Source organism: Diospyros lotus, chromosome 2, assembly GCF_014633365.1.
Source record: "Diospyros lotus cultivar Yz01 chromosome 2, ASM1463336v1, whole genome shotgun sequence".
NCBI classification, from domain to species: domain Eukaryota; kingdom Viridiplantae; phylum Streptophyta; class Magnoliopsida; order Ericales; family Ebenaceae; genus Diospyros; species Diospyros lotus.
In genome coordinates, this window is record NC_068339.1 from 5,155,599 (window position 1) to 5,178,753 (window position 23,155).

Consider the following 23,155-nt stretch of genomic DNA (forward strand, 5'->3'; position numbering starts at 1 on the left):
AGTGCGTCTTCAGGTTGTCCAAGACTTGCAGAGTTAACACTGTTTTAATGGCAGTTAACATTTTAGTAGCGAAAATAATGGTTCTCTTTTTTCGCTTTTGTGATTGGGAAGCCATAAGCTCGGGTTGAGAAAATAACGTCTTTTCAAAGCAGACATACTGAGATACCAATTGCCATTTCTGGAGACAATTGGAACTTGCCATCTGCAGTTTACAGTCGATAAAAAGTATGCGACTCGCTATTGCTAAAGCATGTGACAGCGGGCGGGCTTCTTATCAAGAAGCCTCTTGGACGAGCTTAACACAAATTTCTAAGTGCTTTCTGGTGCGTCAGTTTATAAAACTATAACAATGGTAAGCCCTCATCAATAACCCAAAAAGAAAAGAGTGCTCCTCAGGAAGAAAGCCGGCATTACTTACTCGCGTGGATACAAATGAATGGGGCCCGTCCGGCTAAAAAGACGAACGAATTCGTCCAGAAGTACATCCCCCAAAACAGTAAGTTCACTACAAACGGTGCATATGGCGATTGGTGACCAACTGCAGCAAAGTCTTATTCCGATCTCAACTGTAGTAATTGGTTTTCCATTTTAATACAAGTTTTTTTTTTTGGTAGTCCAAGTAGTATATACAAGACAAGAATCAATATTCATATAAATGCTCCCGTCTCATGGTATTTAGTACACTGTCAAGCATCATTCTTAAAATTTACAAAACAGTCAGCTGAGAAACTTCAGTGCTTACTGTCTCAAAACAATCTTTAGCTGTGGCCTGTTGCTCATTTGCGCAATCAATATCCATCCAGTACAACTGACATTTCCAGTGCTGGCGTTTGACCCACGAACAAGTTCTAATTCTATTTTGGAAGCTTTGGGATTGCATTCCTAATAAATCATCAACGAAGACGAGGCCAACCAAGCAGCACCCTTCTTTCAGGCATGCATTGGTTACATTTTGCAAAGAAAGAAAGCTTACAGTTCGTTATTCATCCATCAATGAATTAGATTGCCTCTGTGTGGGGCTGACACTTCGATTCATCTTCAGCACACTCAAAGCCTTTTGTATTTCCATCGTCATGGCACTGTCCACGCTCCCTGATGATAGGTTCTTGTGTTCTTTCTGCAAATGGAGCTTCAATGAGCTACTGCTCAAGCCGGCATTCTTTCCACAAATGGGGCACACTTTCATAGTTGGTTTCCTATGTTGCCATTCCATGGAAACCTTCCCATACAACTTCTTATCTAGCTCCAACAGAATCTTAGCAAACCCATCATTGGGCTGGGCTCTACGGTGCGCTCGTTTCAGTTTATTCCATGCTTCGAGAAGTGTCAGGTTCCTATGAGTAAGGCAATAATCAATAATGTATAGGATAATGGTGGGTTGTTAAACAATCAACTTGTACGTTCCTTGCCAAACTTATATTTTCTTTAGACATGTTATTGAAGTCACAACATAAACATACAACCACGAATTGCCTACTTACTTCCGGAGCATCATGTAGGCCAGAACTACAGTTGTGCTTCTGCTTCTCCCTTCGAAGCAATGAACCAAAACCTTTCCGCCTGTTTTCTCAACGTGATCAATAAAATCATGTGCTTCTTCAAAGATATTACTGATGTTTGTATCTTCCTCATCATTTATCTGTGCACATGGAGAACGAACATCTACTGTAAGACTTGGAGAAATGCTTTGAGGGAAGTTGACTGCCGATGCATATCTGATAGTTGTTTGTTCAATTTAAATAATGTACATTCATTTAGAAGTTTCAATTTTATGAAAGAAAGTGTAGCACAATAAAAATGTAAAAAAAAAATAAAAAAAATTACACAGGACAGTCAAACTTACAACAATAGAAGAAATAAAAGCAAGAAAATGACAGAAGAAAAAATGTGGCCAACTGGCAATGGATACCAAAAGAAAGAAGACCCAAAAAATCTGGAACTATATAAGGTGATTTTCTTCCCTAGTAATGCATCTTGTTCTGGAAAGAAGTTTGTGAGGTTTCATCACAGTTAAGCACCATGAATATATAAGAAGATCCAAACTATAAACATACCACAAGTTAAAGAGATAAGCCATTATTGAAAAGCCACATTGCAGTGCAGTCATGTCACGATGACTTAATTATGTTATCCATATGAAGGGCTCTGAAAAATTCTGTATTTTGATTCAAAATAAGATAATTGTAACCTAAGACTTGTAACTTCTTCAAGTTAAGTATCTCATCATCTTCTCAACTACGAACTTATTACTTTTGCACCTTTTTTTTTTTTTCCTGTAAATATACTTTTGCACATTTTAAAGTCACCTTTAATCAACTCTTATGGTTTCTCAAGTATTTGATCTCCAATTAAGACACATTTGTGTTTTTGGAAAGATCTCAAGCAAAATTAGAAAAATTAATGGCAGAACATTAGAAGTGAAAATGGGCCTTGACAAAGGCATCACAAACGCAACATTCATGAGTTCAGATTACCTCAAAAGCAAAGCAGATAGCATACTAGATAATTACATATACCTAAGTCTATATCACAATATAAATATAAATCCAATAATAAAAAAGACAGCCACCAGCACAGCGCCAAGGAAAAAAAAAAAGCAATCAAGGAACAGAACAACAACAATCACAAGCCTTAGTCCCACTAGGCAGGGAACTCCAAGACTAGAGATTTAAGGAAAAGAGAACTTACAGAGAAGTTTCTGTACTCGAATAACTCAGGATATTGAGAATCTGACTGCCCAATTTCATTAGAGCATAAGCATAATATATGTGTGACACCCAAATGCTGCAGTGTGTAAATAGATCTTGCAGCTAGGGCTCCACCAATAAAGAGGCTACCTGAAATTAATGATGGCTTCTCCGTGTTTGCTGCATCTGATATTAATTGTATCCTCTCAAGTATATGCTCAAGTCTGACCTGAAAAGAATTTGGAACAACACAAGCAGCTGATAATGTAACACAAGCCAATAGAATAAGTAACAGTTAATCCATATAAGCAAAACCCAAATTTGAATGAAACTTTACCTTTAACTCATAAGCATCAACAACACTATTGTTTTCATTACCCTCAAAAAATCCTGTATTAAAATTGTTCTCCTGGCATAGTTTTACAACGTCATTTCTAAGCATGTCATTCCATTGCTCCAATTCTTTGTTTAGTTCCACATCAACCTGAGTATGGTAGTGACCAGAACAATTGTTGTCAAAAAAAATAATCATTCAAATTTCGTGGGCTGGTGAACAATGATTCCATTACAAGTAAGGAACTCTACAATGACCCAAAAAAAAATGGTGTCAGTCATTGAGCAGAAAATCTTTAGTTCAGCTAATTCTACATAATGCATGCAAGAGATACACATTTTTTTTTTTTTTGTTTACTGAGATACACCCATTATTGGATACAACAATATATCACGTCTTAAATCCCAAACTAGGTGGGGTTGGCTACATAAATTCTAACTCGTCAATCATCTCTATGTATGCCCATATCTTGTATAAACACCCATTAGTGGATACTGGATAGCTAAAAGAAATGTACGCCCAAAAATATTCATTAGCAGCATGTCTAAATCTTAAAGCACAGACGAAATCTACCAAGGTGTCTTTTCCCAAACAATGCCGACTATAAAGTCAGAACCACCTGACTGCACAACAAACTGGAGCCACAGGGATCAAGCTCAGTTCTTGAAGTAAACATTTCTGAAATATACATAGCTTTAACCCTTGAATTGAGAAGAATGTCATTGATTATTCTGAAACCAAGATACATGAGCACAAAGTACTGGACTCCTCTGAAGGGAAAGTTAATGCATCAACTATTATTTTAGAACGGCGCCCGGGGGTGGCACTTTGACGATTCCAAAATGATAGCCATGTATATATCCGTACAGAGTCATCAGACTACAGGTGTCAAATGGCCCGTGAGAAACATCCCACACTTCTCTCCACTCTCTCTTTCAATTCCTTCTAAACCTTCAACACACTTAATTGCTATCTACTTTCTAACATTCAAATCTCATTTATATCAATATTTCAATCCTTAATTATTTCATCCTATCTCAGAAAATTATTAACTGCATTATTTTGTGCACTTTGTCTAAAAAAAAAAAATACTAACACAAGTCATGGTATATCTTCTCAACATCATCCCAGCTATACTGCAACTATGCAACTTCCCGGCCTAGTCCATCACCTCTTCAACCTCTCCACTATCATGTCCCTCCTGAAATGCTATTTTGTGAGAGGAGTTCATTGTCAACAATCTCCATATTTCAAAATGATTCCAGAATTTCAACAACTTGGTGTTACTTCAGCTGTACAAATTGAAAAACCGAAGTTGTCAATCTCTTACTGTAAACATTTTTTGGTACCAAAAATATCACTTTCTGTTTTGGTCATAGAACCAATTGGTACTGAAGGTACTGGTTGGTACCAGCCAGTAACAGCCAATACAGCAAAATACCGGAGTTAGACCAGTCCATCACATTCACTCCCACACAATCTCACTATCTCACTCCCTCATTCTCTTGCTCTCACTTCTTGTCACCTCTCATGGTAAGCTGATGTTCTTTTACTTCTTTTCTTCCTCCCTCTCTGGCTGATTAGCTGGAGAGCCACATCTGAACTCTGGTTCCAGAGAAGAACCAACATCAGATCTGGCCCTTGAGCACAGAACCATGTTGAAACCAGAAATGATGGTTAGCAGGCCTGGAATTCCCTTGACTCGCTAGGGAGATTTATTACAAATGTTGCATCACTTTAAGACTGGTGGCTGTCAGATCCTAGATCTGACTGGAGAATTCTCGTCAATTTAGAGGAGAATTAGGCAGAAATTGTAGAAAGAGAGAGGGGATTTGAGAATTGAGAGAGGGGTTGAGAAAGAGAAAGAGAGGGAGAGAGGAGAGGGAAATTTAGGAGGAAATGAGGCAATTCAAATTGTATTTTAATGCCTTCAAACTGAGCCGGGACCATGCTTTTAAACTGGTCCACAGCTTGGGATTTGGCACCAAAAACGATTACCACTCCCGTGTACAGTTCCTGATGCACCCCTTAGGTACAAGTCATTACAGCCATAACTACCCTTATTATAATAGCAACCTCATTACAATAGCTTCGATCTAAGTACATGACAATTCCCCCCCCCCCCCCCCCCCCCCCAAAAAACTATTTCTTGTCCTCAAGAAATGTGTAGTAGATTGGCTGCTGGGAAACTACTTGAGAAGCTCGGGGAGGTACTCCCAGGAATTATTGTCAGGATGTAGGGATGACCACTGAACTAGGACTTGAGTTAAGGGGGGCCCTTGCTGGTAGGTTACTCTCCTATCCAAAATGGCTACTGGAGAGACTGCTGGTTCTTCTTCCCTGATGTGAGAAGGGAGGGCTTGGCTGACCACATTGCTCCTGGCTGACTTCTTGAGAAGGTAGACGTGGAACACCGGGTGAATGTGTGTTCACTCAGGTAATTGCAAATTGTAGGCCACTTGCCCAATCCTTGAAATGATAGGATATGGGCCATAGAACTTGGGACTCAACTTAGAGATCGGCTGCTGAGAGAGGGATTTGAGGTGGGGATGGCTGAGCTTTAAATATACTTCATCTCCTTCAAACACCCTTTCACTCCCTTTCCTGTCTGCTAGTTGCTTCAACCGATTTTGGGCCTTGGCTAATTCTGTTTTTAGGGCTTGCAGGGTGTGCTGCCTATGCTGTAAATAGGCATCCACTGCTGCTACTGTAGTAGGTCCCCCAACAGCTGGTAGTAGGTTAGGTTTGTAACCATACAAAGCTTCAAATGGCGTCATGTTGATAGGGTTGTGGTGGCTGGAGTTATACCATCATTGGGCCAAGGCCAACCATTTGTGCCATCCTTTACGCTGTAGGAAACAAAAACACCTCAAATATGTCTCTAGGCACTGATTTACGCATTCAGATTGGCCATCCGTCTCCGAGCGATATGTCGTAGACATGTGAAGCTTGGAGCCCAAGGATCTCAGTAGCTCTTGCCAAAATAAACTCGCGAACACCTTGTCTCTATCGGAGACAACTGTTTGAGGGATCCCATGCAGCTGGACCACATTGTCCATAAAGAGCTTGGCTACTTCTTGGGCAATAAAGGGGTGGGATAAGCTCAAGAAGTGGCTGAATTTGGTATGTCGTTCCACCACCGCTAGGATACAGTCCTTCCCCTCCGACCTAGGTAATCCTTCTATAAAGTCCATAGTAATATTGGCCCATGCCTAATCTGGGATGCCAAGGGGTTGTAGGAGACCTAATCGTGCTACTGACTCATGCTTGCATCTCTTGCACGTGTCACAATTGAGGACAAGCTCCATCACTAATTTCTTCAAATTAGGCCAATAAAACACATGTTTTACCTTCCTGTAGGTATTCTGAATACTTGAGTGACCTCTGATGGGTGATTCGTGCAGGGTTTGGAGGATCTTTCTCCTTAGAACTTCACAGTCCCCAATCACTAACCACCCTTGATATCTCAACAAGCAATTGAGTATAGTATATTGCGGCTTGCTATTATCATCTATACTCAACTGTTCCAAGAGCTCTTTCATCCATTCTTTCCTTTCATAGCTAGCTGCGACCTCTTGGTACCAATGCAGTAATGGCTGCACTAGAACCCTCTTCATGGCATCTGGACAAAGTGTCTACTGCCACGTTCTCCTTCCCCTTCCTAAATTGAATCACATAATTAACCCCCATTAGTTTGGCCATGCCCTTCCTTTGAAGGTGGGTGTGTAGCCTTTGCTATAGGAGAAACTTAAGGCTCTTGTGATCAATTTTGATTACAAACTGTCCTCCCTCTAGGTAGTGTATCCACTTATCTACTGCCATAAGTATAGTCAGTAGGTCTTTATCATAAATGCTGAGTCCTTCATGCCATGGGGCTAAGGCCCAACTAAGGAAAGCCAAAGCCGACCATCTTGTGCCAAAACAATTCCTACTCCGGTGCTATTGGCATCTGTCTCCAGTGTGAATGGCTTGTTGAAATCAGGCAACCCCAACATTGGAGCCTTACTCATGGCCCTCTTCAACTAATCAAATGCCACCTCAGCTCTTTCATCCCATTTAAAACTATCCTTCTTCAATAGTTCAATTAGGGGTTTGCTGATCCCCCTGTTGTTTTTCACAAAAACCTTCATTGATGAAACCCCCTCAAAGCCTTGACATTGGTGGGTCTAGGCCAAGCAATCATGGAAGCTATCTTCTTAGGATTTGTGCTAACTCCCGTACTAAATATAACGTGCCCCAAATATTTGATAGGCCACCGATGTACTGGATCTACTAAAGACGCCACAAGTAGCAACAAGCATGAAGGTTAGAATAGGGAATCAACACATGCAGGTGTAACAACCAGCATGTGCGCATGGGGGGTAGAATTGTAATCCGCATGCTGAGGGAATAATTAGCATGTGCAAGGGAATTCGGTTAGAGAGGAGGGTTGGTTTTTTAGTAGAAAATTCTGGAGAGTGAGGGCCTCTTGAATGCCTTGGATTGTTCCTATTCCTTGCTGGTAATTACTGAAAGCTATTGATATTGGGTTATAATAATGGATAACTATCAGGGATCTCATCAATTTGGTATCAGAGCATTGTCGACCCTCATGGTGAACTTAACGAATAGAGTGAGTGAATTGGAGTCGAAGATGGAGGGCATGCAACGGGGAGTCAAAGCCATGAGAGGCGACATCCAAGCGATGGAACGAAATGTGGCGATGATGGTCGAGCAGTTTGCTTTCATGTGAATGAAGTGGGATGAGCAGGAGTGAGAGAGGAAGAGCAAGTCTAAGGAGCGAGAAGGACCTTCAGAATTCACCATGGATTCCGAAGTAACCCCTGGGATTGTGGGAGGCCACGACTTGGAAGGAGGAATCGAAGGTGGGTACTGGTCGAAAATACGGGGAAGGAGGCTAGAGATGCTCATATTCGAAGGAGAGAATCCAGATGAGTGAATTTTTCGAGCTGAGAGGTATTTTACGGTCAATTAATTAACAGAGGAGGAGAAGATCGACTCTGTTGCATTGTGTTTTGAAGCTGCGGCCCTGGCTTGGTTTCAATGGGAGTCAAGGCAAAGAGGAATTCGGACTTGGGAAGGCTTGAAGCAGGGAATTCTGGGCATGTTTTGCTCCACTCAAGAAGGGTCGTTGGAGGAGTGTTTCTTGGCTCTCTGGCAAGAGGAGACTGTTAAGGAGTATAGGTTGTTGTTTGAGACGTTGGCCGCATCCGTGCTAGATGTTCTTGAGGCGTTTTTGGAAGGCCAATTCCTAAACGATCTCAAACCGGAGATAAGAGCTGAGATCAGGGAGCTGCAACCCCGGGGGCTCGATCGGATCATGGTCGTGGCTCAAAATATTGAGGACAAGAACGCAGCTCTTCAGAACTGTTATAAGGCAGCAGGACCACCAAAGAGTGGCTACCCTTTGGCACCATCGGTCGCCAATCGGATGTCCCCTGTACCAATGAAGAGTGCGGGTTCCTCCCGAAAGTCCGTGACCCAAACAGGACCTTGGTATCACGCCTCTGGAAATGTTGGGAGCTTTCCTTTTAAACGACTTAGTGAGGCTGGAAGGCCAAGCGTGAGAAGGGCCTTTGCTTTCGTTGTGATGAAAAATATTTGATAGGTCATAGATGTTAAAACAAGGAGCTCCAAGTTATGATGATCTATGATGAAGAAATAGGAGAGGCTGTAAGAGAGGAGGAAACATTGGAGGGGAGCTCCAAGTTATGATGATCTATGACGAAGAAATAGGAGAGGTTGTAAGAGAGGAGGAAACATTGGAGGGGGGGTAAAGAAGAGTTATGGTGTGTGGGTGAAGTGATCAAGCTATCTATGAATTCGGTTGTGGGATTGACTACACCACAAACGATGAAGCTAAGGGGACACATGGAAGGGCAGCCGATAGTGGTTCTTGTGGATGGAAGAGCAACCCACAACTTCATAGCGTCTGAGCTGGTGTAATGTTTGAGTTTGGCGAGGACAGAAACTGTTGGATATGGGGTGACAATGGGAACCGGGATGGCTGTGCACGGAGCGGGAATTTGCAAGGGCATGAAATTGATCTTTGATAACCTGCAAATAGTGGAAGATTTCCTTCCGCTAGAGTTAGGGAGTTCTGATGTCATCCTTGGCATGAAGTGGCTAGCTTCGGTGGGAAAAATGAGTGTGGAATGGAGAAATCTGACCATGAAGTTCCAGGTTGGTGGAATGGCGATAACTTTGCAGGGTGACCCTAGTTTAAGTAAGCCGTTAGTCTCCCTGAAATCTATGATGAAAGCATTTAAAGAAAATGGAGAGGGAGTACTGCTGGAAATAGGAAAGGTGTCTACCAAGTTCAATGAATTGCAGGTGGGTTTGCCTCGGGGTTTGGAGGAAGTGTTGGCTGAGTTCGAGGGGGTTTTTGCCAACCCGAAGGGACTGCCACCCACCAGAAACAAGGACCATGCCATCAACCTCCTATTCGAGAAGATGATACGTGAGATGTTTGCAACTAGGATTATAAAGTCAAGTGTCAACCCCTATTCCAGCCCGATGCGGCTAGTGAAAAAGAAGGACGGGGGGTGGAGGTTTTGTGTAGATTACCGGGCCTTGAACAAGGTAACGGTCCCCGACAAGTTCCCAATTTTAGTCATTAACGAGCTGCTAGATGAACTACACGAGGATACGATTTTCTCAAAGCTAGATCTCAAATCTAGTTATCATCAAATTCGAGTCAAGGCAGGGGACGTGCCAAAGACTGCATTTCGAACACATGAGAGCCACTATGAATTCCTCGCACTTCGAATTGACGAATGCACTGATCACCTTCCAATCCTTAATGAATGACATATTCAGGGAGTATTTGAAATGATTTGTACTAGTATTTTTTGACGATATATTAATTTACAGTCGTGATTTTGAACAGCATGTGCAGCACTTGCGTTGTGTTTTGAAGGTGTTGGCTGAAAATTAGTTGTTTGCAAACAAGAAAAAATGTTCATTCGGGCAATTGGAGGTTGAGTATCTAGGCCACGTCATTTCCCAACAAGGCGTGTCGGCTGATCGTTGCAAGGCGCAAGTCATGATGGATTGGCCCACACCCACAACTTTGAAGGAATTGAGAGGGTTCCTCAGTCTCACGGGGTACTATCGGAGGTCTGTAAGAGATTATGGCAAAGATGGTGTGGCCCGTCACAGAGAGATTAAGGAAGAATAATTTTTTTGGGGATATGGAAGTTGAGCAAGCCTTCCAGCAACTCAAGGCAACAATGGTATCTCTTCCGATTTTAGCACTACCAAATTTCGATCAGCCATTTATCATTGAATCTAATGCTTTAGGGCAACGATTGGGGGCGATGTTAATGCAGAATCATAGGCCCATTGCGTACTTCAGCCACACTCTTAAGCCGTCGGAGAGAAAAAAATCAGTTTCCGAAAGGGAGTTGATGGCTATGGTGTTTGCAATTCAAAAGTGGAGGCATTACCTTTTGGGAGAAAGTTCATTGTGAGGACAAGATCAGAAAAGCTTGAAGTTTTTGTTGGAACAACGAATGGTGAGCCCAGAGTATCAAAGATGGATGATGAAGTTGATGGGGTTTCACTTCGAGATACTCTATCATCATGGGTTAGAAAATAAGGTAGCAAATAGTCTCTCGAGAATCAGTCACTCGACAGCCTTATTAGCCTTAACGGTTCCAAAGGTGGTTCAACTAGACCAGCTGGCCCAAGAAGTGGAAAAAGACGCCTCCCTATAGGGAATTATAAGGGAGCATGATCCTTCTTCCCGATTAGATTTCCAGTTGGTGGATGACCAGCTCCTCTACAAGGGGCAGTTGCTCTTGCCTAAGGGTTCTTCTCTAATTCCATTATTACTTCATGAGAGTCACGATGGAAGTGTTGGAGGCCATTCAGGGTTCTTGAAAATGTATAAACGAATTGCAACGAGTGTGTATTGGGCCAGTATGAGGTGTGACATACGTCAATATGTGAGCAGTTGTGACGTTTGCTAGCAAAATAGGTATGAATCCTTAACGTCGGGGGAACTTCTACAGCCTCTTCCTATTCCAGATCAGATTTGGGATGATATAGCCATGGATTTTATTAAGGATTTACCAAAGTTGGGCCATATGAATTCTATATTAGTGGTGGTGGACAGACTAAGTAAATATGGGCATTTCATTAGTCTCAAACATCCGTTCACAGCAGGAGTAGTGGCAGGGATTTTCATCAAAAAAATAGTGAGGCTTCACAGCATGCCCTAGTCTATTGTTTCAGATAGAGACAAGATATTTATGAGCCGTTTTTGGGACAAATTGTTCCGGCTCCAAAGTATTAAACTTAATTGAAGCACGACCTACCACCCACAAACGGATGGGCAAATGGAGGTCCTTAATAGGACCTTAGAGACGTACTTACGTTGTTTTGCATCATCGAGGCCTAAGGGGTGGTATGGGTGGCTGCCATGGACTGAATTGTGGTATAACACCTCATACCACACTGTTTCAAGGGTAAATTCTTTTCAAGCAGTGTATGGGAAGGAACCGCCAGCCTTAATCATATTTGACAAGGGAACTACACCCGTGTCTACAGTGGAACAACAATTAATGGAGCAAGATCAAGCCTTGGAAGAACTCAAGAACCAACTGTCAAAAGCTCATGCTGTCATGAAGAGGGAGTTGACTAGAAAAGAAGGGATGTTCAGTTTGTTGTGGGTGACTTCGTCTATTTGAAACTAAGACCCTACTGAAGGAAGACCTTGGCTGTCCACCCTAATGAAAATTTGGCACCTAGGTTCTATGGGCCATTTGAAATTGTGTAGAGGGTTGGGCCAATGGCTTACAAACTGGCGCTACCATATTCATCTTGTTTTCATGTGTCACAGCTAAGGGAGGCAAAGGGAGAGGGGGGAGCAAGAGTGGAGATTCCCCACCAGCTGAATGCAGACCTAGAGATGAGGGTTGAACCAGAAACAGTGCTGGGAGTTCGGCCTAGAAGGGGTACTAATTTGCACTGGATGTCTTGGTCCAATGGAAGGGTTTACCCTATTAGAGGCAACCTACAACATGATTTAGCACCAATTTCCTACTTTTCACCTTGAGGACAAGGTAAAAGTACGAGAGGGGAGTACTGATAGGCCACCAGTGCACCGGACCCACTAAAGACGCCACATGTAGCAACAAGCATGAATGTTAGAATAAGGAATCAGCACATGCAGGTGTAACAACCAGCATGTGCACATGGGAGGTAGAATTGTAATCCACATGCTGAGGGAATAATCAGCATGCATAGGGGAATTCAGTTAGAGAGGAGTTGAGGAGAGGTATAAATAGCTGAGAAGAAGAGAGAGAGGAGGGCTAGTTTTTGGGTAGAAAATTTGGAGAGCAAGGGCCTCTCGAGTGCCCTGGATTGTTCTTGTTCCTTGCTGGTAATTACTGAAAGCTATTGATATTGGGTTACAATATTGGATAACTATCAGGGATCTCATCAATATTCCACCTGCTTTTGAGCAAAGGCACATTTGGACTTTTTGGATATATAGTCGATTGAATATAAGGACTTGGAATGCAGTCCTAAGGTGTTCTAGGTGTTTGGAGAATGTAGGGCTATAGATTAATATGCTATCAAAAAACACCAGCATAAATTTTCTGAGGCGGGGTTCAAAGATATAGTACATTAGGGCTTGAAATGTAACTGGTGCATTGGTTAATCTGAATGGCATTACTGTAAATTCGTAATGTCCATGGTGGGTTTTAAAGGTTGTTTTGGGTATATTAGTTGGGTTCATACGATTTGGTGATATCCAAATCTCAGGTCAAGTTTGAAAAAATACTATAGCATATCTAAGTTCATCTAATAGGTCTTCAATAATGGGAATGGGCAATTTGACCTTGACGGTTATGGTGTTGACTTGGCGATAGTCAATGCAAAAATGTCATGTTCTGTCCTTTTTTATTAACAAAACAAGTGAGACAAATGGGCTTTGGCTAGGGTAGATTATAAAATGGTTCAACATTTCTGTTACTAGCTTTTCAATCTTCGATTTGAGTTTAGGAGAATATCTATAGGACCATATGTTTACTGGTTCTGTATTAGGTTGGAGGGATATGGAATGATCTGTTATGGTCCACTGCAAGGTATGAGACTTGTCCCACATTGGAAGTTCACGCTTCTGGTGTGGGGTTTATAACCTCTTGGGCACCCTCCCCTTAACAGCTAGCTTTTGAGGGTGAGTTCTACTTGAGGGTTATAACAGTGGTATCAGAGCCGACTCCATGGCTCCTAGTGCAAGCGAGCGGTGACGAAGGTGACGTTGGCATTGCAATGTTCGCCCGAAACTAACAGTGGCTAGTGCACAGCCTGCCATCGTGGGCTAGACTGCAAAGCGTGGTGGTATGTTATGGTCCAAGATATGGGACTTGTCCTACATTGGAAGTTCAGGCTTCTAGTATGGGGTTTATAATCTCTTGGGCACCCCTCCCCTTAACAGATAGTTTTTGAGGGTGAGTTCTACTTGAGGGTTGTAACATGATCAAATGGTCTTTTGAGTGGTAAGTCCTTAGGTTCTGCAAAGAAGTCTTGAAATTTAATCCACAATGTATCTAATAAAGCCAATTCGTGTACATGCCATAGGGGAGGTGCCTGGTTGCTAGCTGCCATCATGCATTGCCCCTCCTGTTCTTCTTGATCCTCCACTTCCTTCGTTGCCTCAATTGAAAACAATTGAGTTACTAGGGAAAGTTTGTATTTGAACAACTACTGCAACTGCTCCCCCCTTGATCATTTTGCAAATCTAAGTTTCCACATTCCCTTGGAGAGTCACCCTCCTCCCTCCCTTCTCCAAAGTTACCTCCATCTTGTTGAAGTCAAAGCTAATTAGGCTTACACTCTTCATCCAGTTAACCCCTAAAACTATGTGGCATTCCCCAAGCTTCAATAACCTCAAATCAACCTCAAAGGTTTCTCCCTGCATCATCCAGCAAAACCCCAAACAAGCTGACTTGCTTAGTACCTTATTCCCATTAGCAATTGTCACTAAAAGGACTTGGATATTAGATAGCTCGCAATTCATCTTCTTAGTTGTCCCTTCATCAACGAAACTGTGGGTACTCCCACTGTAAATTAACACCATGAGGGTGCTATCTTATACTCTCCCTTCCACTTTAATGATCTTATTGCTGGCCATTCCTTTGATAGTGTGTAGCGAGATAGCCCTATTGTCCTTTTCATCCAATTCATTCACCGCAACCATTGTTTCTTTCTCAGTATCCTCTTCTATCTCACCCCCTTCCAACAAGAGTAATTGTCTCTTGCATTGATGTCCCAGGGAGTACTTATCCCCACAATCCAACTTGCCTTCTGTGCTTTATGAGTCTTCCCCCTTGTTGCATTGTGGATGTAGGTAGCGGAAGTGCCTGATACTTGGGCCCTGCCCCTGTTTTGTTCAACTCCTTCCCCTACACCTTTCCCCTTGGTTGGATTAGCCCATAGCTTCCTCCCCTTCCTTGGATCATCTGCTTTCTCATCAATGCTTCCACTATTAATTCCTACATCTAGGCATTCTCCGCTGACTCCTGCATTGTTCTAGGCATCATCATCTTCAACCCACTAATAAAGCTTGACATGATGTACTCCTCAGTCATGTAGGGGTTTCGGTTAAGCATAAGTGACTTCAACTCCTTAAACTTAAGTTGATACTCATGCACAGTCCCACTCTACCTCAGCTTATTAAATTCTTCTACTATATCCACAGTCCTCCATTCCCAAAACCTCTCGCACAATCCCCCAACAAATTCTTCCCAATTGCAATCATCTATCACCCTTGACCATCCTTGGAACCATACATCCCCCACATCATTCAGATAAGTTGTTGCTAGAGTAACTCTCTGGTTATCAACCACTTGATGTATGCTAAACAACTTCTCACACCTCCAAATCAACCATCGGGGTTTCATCTCATCAAACATAAGTACTTCCAATTTTGGCACCGAAAAATCAGAATGATTTGAAGTCACCTGGACTTCCAATCTCCTTTCAACTACATTATCACCAACTGTCGTCGGATCAGCCTCCAACTCTGAAGATCTACCCACTCTATGACTGGTGCCAATGCCTGGGAGTATTGGATCCAATCTCTCTCAAGGGGGAAAATTAGGGGATAATCTTACAAGTGCCTGACTTGAGAACATCAGTATGAATTGTTGCATCTGATCACGCAACATGATGTTTTGTTCCCGCATCTCCTCATGGATCTAATTGCGCATATCTCCTCGCAATCAATCTGAGGCATACTCCAACTTCTTATCAACCACCACACCAATCGCCTCCTCCATAGATCCCACTTGAGTCTACACTTCCATCACCGTAGCTGTCACTTGTTGTAGCTGCATCTTCATCTGCTTCATGCGAGTACCATCAGTCATTGCGATTGGAACATCAGAAACCTTTAGCCAAAAGCGTGCTCTGATACCAATTTGTCAAATCTGAGATCTGACAGGAGAATTCTCGTCTATTTAGAGGAGAATTTGGTGGGAATTGTAAAAAGAGGGAAGGGAATTTGAGAATTGAGAGAGAATGATCGAGAAAGAGAGGGAGAGAGGAGAGGGAAATTTAGGAGGAAATGAGAAAATTCAAATTGTATTTTGATCCCTTCAAACTGAGCCAGGACCGCGCTTTTAAACTAGTTGACAACTTGGGAGTTGGTGCCAAAAACAGTTACCACTCCCGTGTACAATTCTTGATGCACCCCTTAGGTACAAGTCATTACAGCCATAACTACCCTTATTACAATAGCTTCGGTCTAAGTGCATGACAATGGCCAACAGAAATGAAGGCAATCACAGAATGAAAATTATCTCTAGGAAGACATATAGGTTGCATGACTAGGCCATGCATGAGTTGAAATGGGTTGTGTGACAAAGGCTAGAGTGGTGCAAACCTTGTTTTCTCACTATGGTTTAGATACTTCTATACAATTTGTACATACAGACATGGTTATTAGGTAACATATATATATATATATATATAAATTGTTGTATTCACATCATACCAATATCCTTATTTTTCTCAATCTATGTGACACATATGCATATCCTTCTGTACTTATTAAGGTATCTTCATATTATTATGCTATATAAGGTATCTTCCTATAGATGAGAACATTGACTAGAATTCTATAAATGAAGCTATACTTGAATATGTATGTGGCATGAATGTAGCGTCAGGTTTTATGCAGTGATTTGTGGTCATGCCCAAAAATGTCAAATTATGATTTCCAATTAACAATGTAGTCTAGGAAACATGACAAACCTTGGCAAATTTATGGAAGTCACGAAGCTTTGATGTCATACGCAAGCTATGAAGTGGTTCCCCGCATCCTTTATTGAACTTTCCATGAGAACTATCTCGTGACATAGGGGAAAAAGAATCCAACCCTTCTTTACATGATGACTTTGGAGCTGTCCTCTGAAACTCTTGATCATTTACATCAGGATGGTTGTCATTAATAGGACGTTCTTTACTTGGTGGTGAGGGACAATGAATGCCCAGTACTGGAACTTGTGAAGAAGACTCTGAAACCACTAAATCCTCTTTGTCAAGATCCTCTGAGGAACTTCTGTTTATAATGCTCAAAAATGCCCGTAATAGGCTATCTAACTTTTGGTGAAGTGTAAGTAAGAATATATGAAACCCCTGCAAGTCCCTGAGAGCTGCACGGAATCCACTCCGAAATTCATGAACAACTGAAGTCATGTCAGTCAAACGTATATCAGTCACCATATCAGCATCATCTGCTGGATATCCTAATCTCCCTCCAGTTATCTCATGTAACAGATTTGAGGAATAGTTAGAACTGTTGATAAGGAGCTCAACCAGCTTGGGATAAGTTTCATGATCATTTGCACGTTTTCCTGCAGGTGGTCGACGTGGAACAAGAGAGTCAATGGCCACTACATGAAAGTCAGACACTGTTGATGCATTTGAAGATTGACTTCTTAGGCTGATGTTGCTGGATTTGGGTGATTCTATAATATCAGAAAGTTCTGAGGTGTGAGGTGTCAGTGCTGATTTAGTAGGGCTCAATCTGCTATCATCTGAAGTTGTTCTTCTTTCTTTCTGAAGAGCTCGAATTACTCTTGGCCTATATCTCTTAACTGCTGAATCAAAGGCTTCCTCCAATATATCCATATTTACTGATGCAATTTTGTCAGCCAACAATAAATTCGCAGAATTTCCACGCCATCTGAGCTGACGACATGGAAGCCTATCTTCATTTCGGATGACTAGGTCCAACATCAAGATCCTTCCAAGGGCTGCTGCTGTCCTCTCTGCAGCTTCTCGTGAATCAAAAGCATTGGAACTATCCAACAGAGGAGACCCATGTACATAACTGCAGAAGCAGGACAAACAAATTAAGATCAAATGATGACTTTAAATTATATTTAACTTTGCTTTGCATCATGAAGTTTCATGCTTCCTCCATCAACTGCTGTCTATATGGCTAACTATGATGATCATAGTTCATTTTGCGCCCATAGAAGCATTGACAGTTGGGTTATGTACAGGATAATCATCAGCTCTTTTTTGTTGCCCAATTTCACAATGTCTGTTATCTAAAGATCCTTAAATGCTCTAGCTTTTGTGATAATAGGTGCCAGTTTGCACAATGAACCTGTGCTATTAGAAACAAATAGTTTCCTAGTTATATAGAATGCATGTTTGTCCAAAAAATGCAGTGCATTTTTACTTCAAAACAGTGAATTTAGCAATTACAGTTTCCAGATATATTTCACATTAATTTCCTCAGCAAGATTTCTTGGGAAAGAAAAAAAAGACTAAATATAAGGTGTTGGAGTTTAAGAGACTAGTGTTTTCCCAACAAAAAAAAAAAAAACTGGCCATTATGCTTCAAAAAAATATTTTCACATGATTAATTTGATGTAAAAAAGACTTTATTATTTAATTGGAACACAAATGTACACAAATCTACCATTATGATACTACATTTCAGAACATAAGGCATACAGTCTTCCCATTAACATGTTCATAGCAGAACATCCGCGTTTCAGTTAACATGGCACTTAACCAATTGAAAGCTGTTCCAACAAAAAGTACGTGATACCAAATGCCTTGGCTACCAACAAGATCCCAACATCTTAGACGTAAGATTTAAGCAACCTATGATTTATATGTAGTTAGCAGATTGGCTTATCTCTGTAAAAACCCAACATACACCATAAGTAGACAGCAATGAGAAGAGGAAGCAAGGATATCCATGCAACTATAACACCTTAATTATAGTAGAATCAGGTTCATGCTCGCACTTCATCAAAAAAAGACATCGGCTCAGCTCAAGAGCTTCCAAAAGTTCTGGACAGGTCAATTCACCGTCATCTCCTAGTAAAATTGATGCATCTCTTGCTTTCTCAGCTGCTTCCTTTATCCGCAACCATTCTGTACTTGAATTGTGGATAACTCTGGCCTGCAACATTTAAATGAGATATGTTTTTAGTTGGTCAGGCTTATAGCCAGGATGGAAAAAATCATGTCAACAGCTGAAGTAAGAAGATATAACCTGAGGAGTTCGGACTCCTAGCCACTTTGCAAATTCATAACCTAGGCGTTCAGACTGTGTTGCCATCCTTGAAGATGATATCTTGATAACGGCAGCTGCTTCCTTACAGGAAGATTCATCAAACACAGGTTGGTTGAATAGAGCAAAAAAGACAACTCCCCCAGAGTTTACAGTGACCTATATCCACATGAATAACTGGTAAAAATATGAACAATAATGTTATTTGGGATACAAAACATTGTATATTTTCTAAAAGAAAATGTGAAGCAAAAACAAGGAAAAAGGAAAAGAATCCAAAGAATGACGTACATATAGAAACAAAAGATACTGATAGTACAAAAAACTGACTTAAGGTATAAGAAATGACTGTTACACTGAGTATTTATTGAGCTTATGACCACTGACCCCATCTAGTGGGATTAAGGTTTGTGATTGTTTTTTTGTTGTATATATTGTGCTTATGAGTACGCAAGTCCTTGTAAAAATAATGCAATAACTTTCTGCACACGGCTTTGCATGACAAACTAACGGAAAATACAAAATCCACTTTCTGGTAGTTTGACTTTGGTTTGCGTACAAACTCCAAAATTCCAAACTTAATGAGCCAGATAACAGTTTCACACTGCCAAACTAATTTAACCTATGAGACTAAGACTCATCTAAATTAACCTCAAAAGGAGCATTAAGAAAACTGCATCCGGCTTATAACTTTAACAATGTTAGCTTTTCTTGTGTCAAGAGGAAAATAAAAGGAAATTATATCCTTTTAAACTGTAGGGAAATAATGTCGGCATTCCTCCTCAGACTGCTAATTTCTTCATCAAATTTTTTTAATGTTCAGACATGAAGTTGGAGGAGACTCAAAGCCCTCCAAAAACCAAAATTTAGATGTATCTACACCTCTAAGGGTTTGTTGATTTCATCCTCTGACTGCTCAGTGCTACTACTATGCTCAGTGTGGTGAAGTGAAGAAAGCATGTCCCATGAAAAGGAATTTGGCTCAATGTCCAACATAGCAGCTTTTCCAAGTCTCTCCCACAAACTGATTTCTGTAGCTTGCTCAGAAGGTGGAGAACTTTTTGAATCCAAAATCAAGTTTCCTGCACTGAATCACAACAGGAATAAGAATCATGTCATAATGACAGTATCAGACTGTAAATTACACACTTTAACCACATCTTTGGCGCACAAAACACACATATTTGTGTCAATTATTCAATGGTAGCAATACGGACAATAGATATCATGTCACACAAGATAATTACTGAGGTAGCAACGCACACAATCACTTGCATTTTAAAAGACGACCAAATTTGGAAGTGGAAAACATGCAAGCTATCTGATGTTGGGGGTGATAATGCAAGATGGCAGGATCTTCTCCTCCTTTTTCTAAAACAATAAAAAATTGCTAGCAGTATACTTTTAGTGTATAAACAACTTCTATTGATGACAAAATATGTGACAATTAAAATAATTGTCATACAAGAAGGCTAATAGATGCTTCCATAATGAGAGTGGATGAAATTGGTAGCAGAAGTAGAGCAAGCAAAACTTGGTGGGAAACTCTTAAGTGTAACTTGATTATGACGGGCTTATAGATGTGATCATAAATAAGAATGATTAGCTAGTTAAGATCCATGTAGTAGACCCCAATTAGTGGGAATGGGCCTTGGTGTGTTGTTGTTGTTGTATATTCATCCGAGTCGTAATAGCATTGAAAATATTTTATGGAATTAGGATTGTCAAAGAACTTCGCTTATGGATTCCTATCTATTGTCAAACCAAGCTCGGATAAAGGAGAAGGGTTGTATTAGGCAGCCAACAACAAACACAAACTCTAAACAAAGTCTTGGTATGTTGTTGTAGTTATTGTATGAGTGTCAAGCAAGGAAAATGAGATTAGTTATGTAATCAACCAAAAAAATGACTGTTTTGATAAGCATATGCTTTTTATCTTATTTTATAACCATCAAAGAAGAATAAATAAATTAATTAATTAAGCTTCAGTATCTTTAATTTCCTCTTCAACCTTTTTCTCTTTTCCTAGTTTTCGCCCAATAACTTCTAGTTCACATTATTAGTGGAATCAAATCCTTGAGATGGTCTTAAAATCATCAATTTCCAAGTTCCTTTTTTTGATAAAGCTAGAAGTCAAGATTTTTTTATTCACAAAAATTTGGTCTAAAGGAATTACATTATCTTTTTTCCCTCTTGATAACTTTAATCTCTTGTGAATCCGTGGTCTGCAGCATGTTGGTTAGACCTAATCCAATGATCAAAGAAAAAAAAAAAACAGCTACTGAGCATACAAGACAACCGATTAACTAAACAAGAGAGAAGTTTTCAATCGCAGAACAACGGTGTGATGAGCAAAAATAACCTCGATGGCATAGGAGGATCGAGAGGGTGAGAACGGTGGGGGAAGCCGGATGATCGATTTCTGCCCCTGCGTTTACGAACCACTTCCAGCCATTGCGAGAATCGATACGGCGGCCCAGCTGCGATATCCCCCAACATATACAACACCTGCTGCATCCACAATCACCAAATTTGCTAGCAAGAGATACATCAAACAACGCAATGTTATAGACTGTGTAAAAATGGGCCATTACCCTAGAAGTGACGGTGAGAGGTAATGGGACCTCCGGCTCTTCAGATCCGAGATCAAAGTCCTCGTCTTCGTCTTCTCTCTGCATATATGGATCGATATGTATATACACACACAAACACACAATAACTAAGGAAGACAAAAGAGATCAAATGTCCAAATACACGAATAGAAACTTAGAACCTGGAACCCTAGATCCAGATTTGTATCGAAATGAGTAGAGAAACATAAAAAAAGTAGAGAGAATAAAAGGTAACCTGGAAGGTACTGGTGATTGCATCTGCAGGGGATTCCTTTCGCTCTTTTCCCATTGCTTTTTGTTTTTCTACTTTTTTGGAATTCCTTTCCAGAGACGTGGAGGTGGCAGTTAGAAGCCCTTTTTGTGGGGATTTCGAAAAAAACTTGGTTCCCGCTTTTTCTGGTTCTGGTTCTACGGTGGAGCCCCTCGATCCTGATTGGCCCACTTCGCATACATCGGAGAGGGAGAGAGAGACTGAGATGTTGACTAGGAGGCTTTAGAGAGAGAAGAGAAGCCGTCTGCCATGGCGGAATGCCGGCGGTTATGGGCAACGACGGGCGGCGTTCAGTGGTCCACTTCACATTGGTGCAATCATTTGGGGGTGGCCCACGGGGTATGATCCGATTTCTTTCGGCTAAATTATTAATAAAAAGCTTTAATTAGGTTTATTTTTACTTTTTTAGGAAGAATTTTTAATTTACACATTAAATTTATTTTTTAGGGAAATTGTCTTCAATTCTATTATTTAAAATTATTTTTAAATTTCTTTTATAATTTATCTTTTTTATCTAGATACTCATGAATGATATTAATCAAATTTACTACTATTCAAGAATTTCATCCATAATTCAATTAACAAGAAACCAAATATAATCATAGTATTATCAGAGGAAAAAAAGAATCTCAATCACCAACATTATTAAAGGAGATGAAACTTATTTCTTATGTCACTATTATGGTGAAGAAAACCCTTGCTTGTTTAGCGTTTAGGGTTTACTTGTTCATGTCACTGTGTTATAAATTCGACTATTAAATAAGATAAGTCTCTTGACTATCTACTATCTAGGTGTGTTAATTTGTTACTGTTCTTAGTGATTGTGTAACTTTTATTTATTTGTTAAATTTTTTTATTTTGTTTAAATTTAATTTAATTAACATTGTTTGTAATGCAATTGGTATATGAATAAAAAAGATATATAATAAGAATTTTAGAAACATTTTTTTAACTACATGGATTTTTGTGCAAATGGTGTTAATTTTGGCCAATTTACCAATTAAATGTTGTCACCACTGTTTATTTTAGCCATTAAAATGGTGACATGGTCATAATTTAGAGATAAAGTGGCAATTAATTGAAAAATATCATAGCTAGTGATTGTCACTATATTTAAGTTATTGTCTTGTACAAAGCAAGTGAATGAAAACGTAGTTAAGTTCGTATATATAGACTTTCGAACTATAATTATCATGATAATAAATAGAGAATTCTATTCGACCGTCTGTAATATACAAGTCATTTCTTTTGCATTATACAATTTTACCCAGTACGATCTAGATTCATTTGATTTGCTGACTGAACAAATGAAGCAGTAAGTTATGGACCTTAGAAACATAGAATACTCTCAAGATGATTTTTCATCTCATTTTATCGGCCATGGGACTGATTTCAATAGGATGGTTAATCCTATGGTAGATCCCACACTTCACATTGGGTCAATATTAGTTATGAACCTTATTTACCAAGTTATGATATCATAGGATGACGTCAAATGTGTAATATTCAAAAATTGTAGTGAATTTTATATATTAAAAATTAATTAAAATTAAACTTGAAAATGAGCTTAGTGATAATTTGGTGAATAATCAAGTCGTGCGAAGAATCCAAAAAAACTAAAACGTGAATTCAAAGTCACATGAATTCATGGAGAATTAGGATTTATTGTCAATAAGATTGTTAATTCTATGGTAGATC

At 40.3% G+C, this 23,155-nt stretch overlaps 1 protein-coding gene across 5 annotated transcripts; it reads right to left on the reverse strand.

Annotated features, from left to right (window-relative positions):
• Positions 1 to 523: 523 nt before the first annotated feature.
• Positions 524 to 21,778, reverse strand: LOC127794074 (dual specificity protein phosphatase PHS1). 5 transcript variants are annotated; one of them, XM_052324963.1, is made up of 11 exons: positions 21,422 to 21,778; positions 21,169 to 21,246; positions 20,937 to 21,082; positions 19,457 to 19,656; positions 18,557 to 18,733; positions 18,306 to 18,463; positions 16,291 to 17,371; positions 3,025 to 3,171; positions 2,689 to 2,916; positions 1,482 to 1,639; positions 525 to 1,334 (listed from the first exon to the last, which is right to left on the reverse strand). In XM_052324963.1, exons 1-11 carry the CDS (start codon positions 21,442 to 21,444, stop codon positions 980 to 982), a joined length of 2,751 nt encoding a protein of 916 aa, XP_052180923.1. In that variant the 5' UTR covers positions 21,445 to 21,778; the 3' UTR covers positions 525 to 979. The 5 variants fall into 5 exon arrangements, with proteins under 5 accessions (XP_052180924.1, XP_052180923.1, XP_052180922.1 ...); XM_052324962.1 differs by having other exon boundaries at positions 20,937 to 21,085; XM_052324960.1 differs by having other exon boundaries at positions 19,457 to 19,661; positions 20,937 to 21,085.
• Positions 21,779 to 23,155: the final 1,377 nt, after the last annotated feature.

Bases quoted from the DNA above. Each gene is read 5' to 3' on its own strand.
- LOC127794074 (XM_052324960.1), bottom strand. From the start codon at position 21,475: ATGGGAAAAGAGCGAAAGGAATCCCCTGCAGATGCAATCACCAGTACC. The intron at 18,464-18,556 runs GTTATATCTTCT...TAAATGTTGCAG, and splicing joins TAGGAGTCCGAACTCCTCAG to GCCAGAGTTATCCACAATTC. The intron at 17,372-18,305 runs GTGCGAGCATGA...CTGCTTCTGCAG, and splicing joins CGATGTCTTTTTTTGATGAA to TTATGTACATGGGTCTCCTC.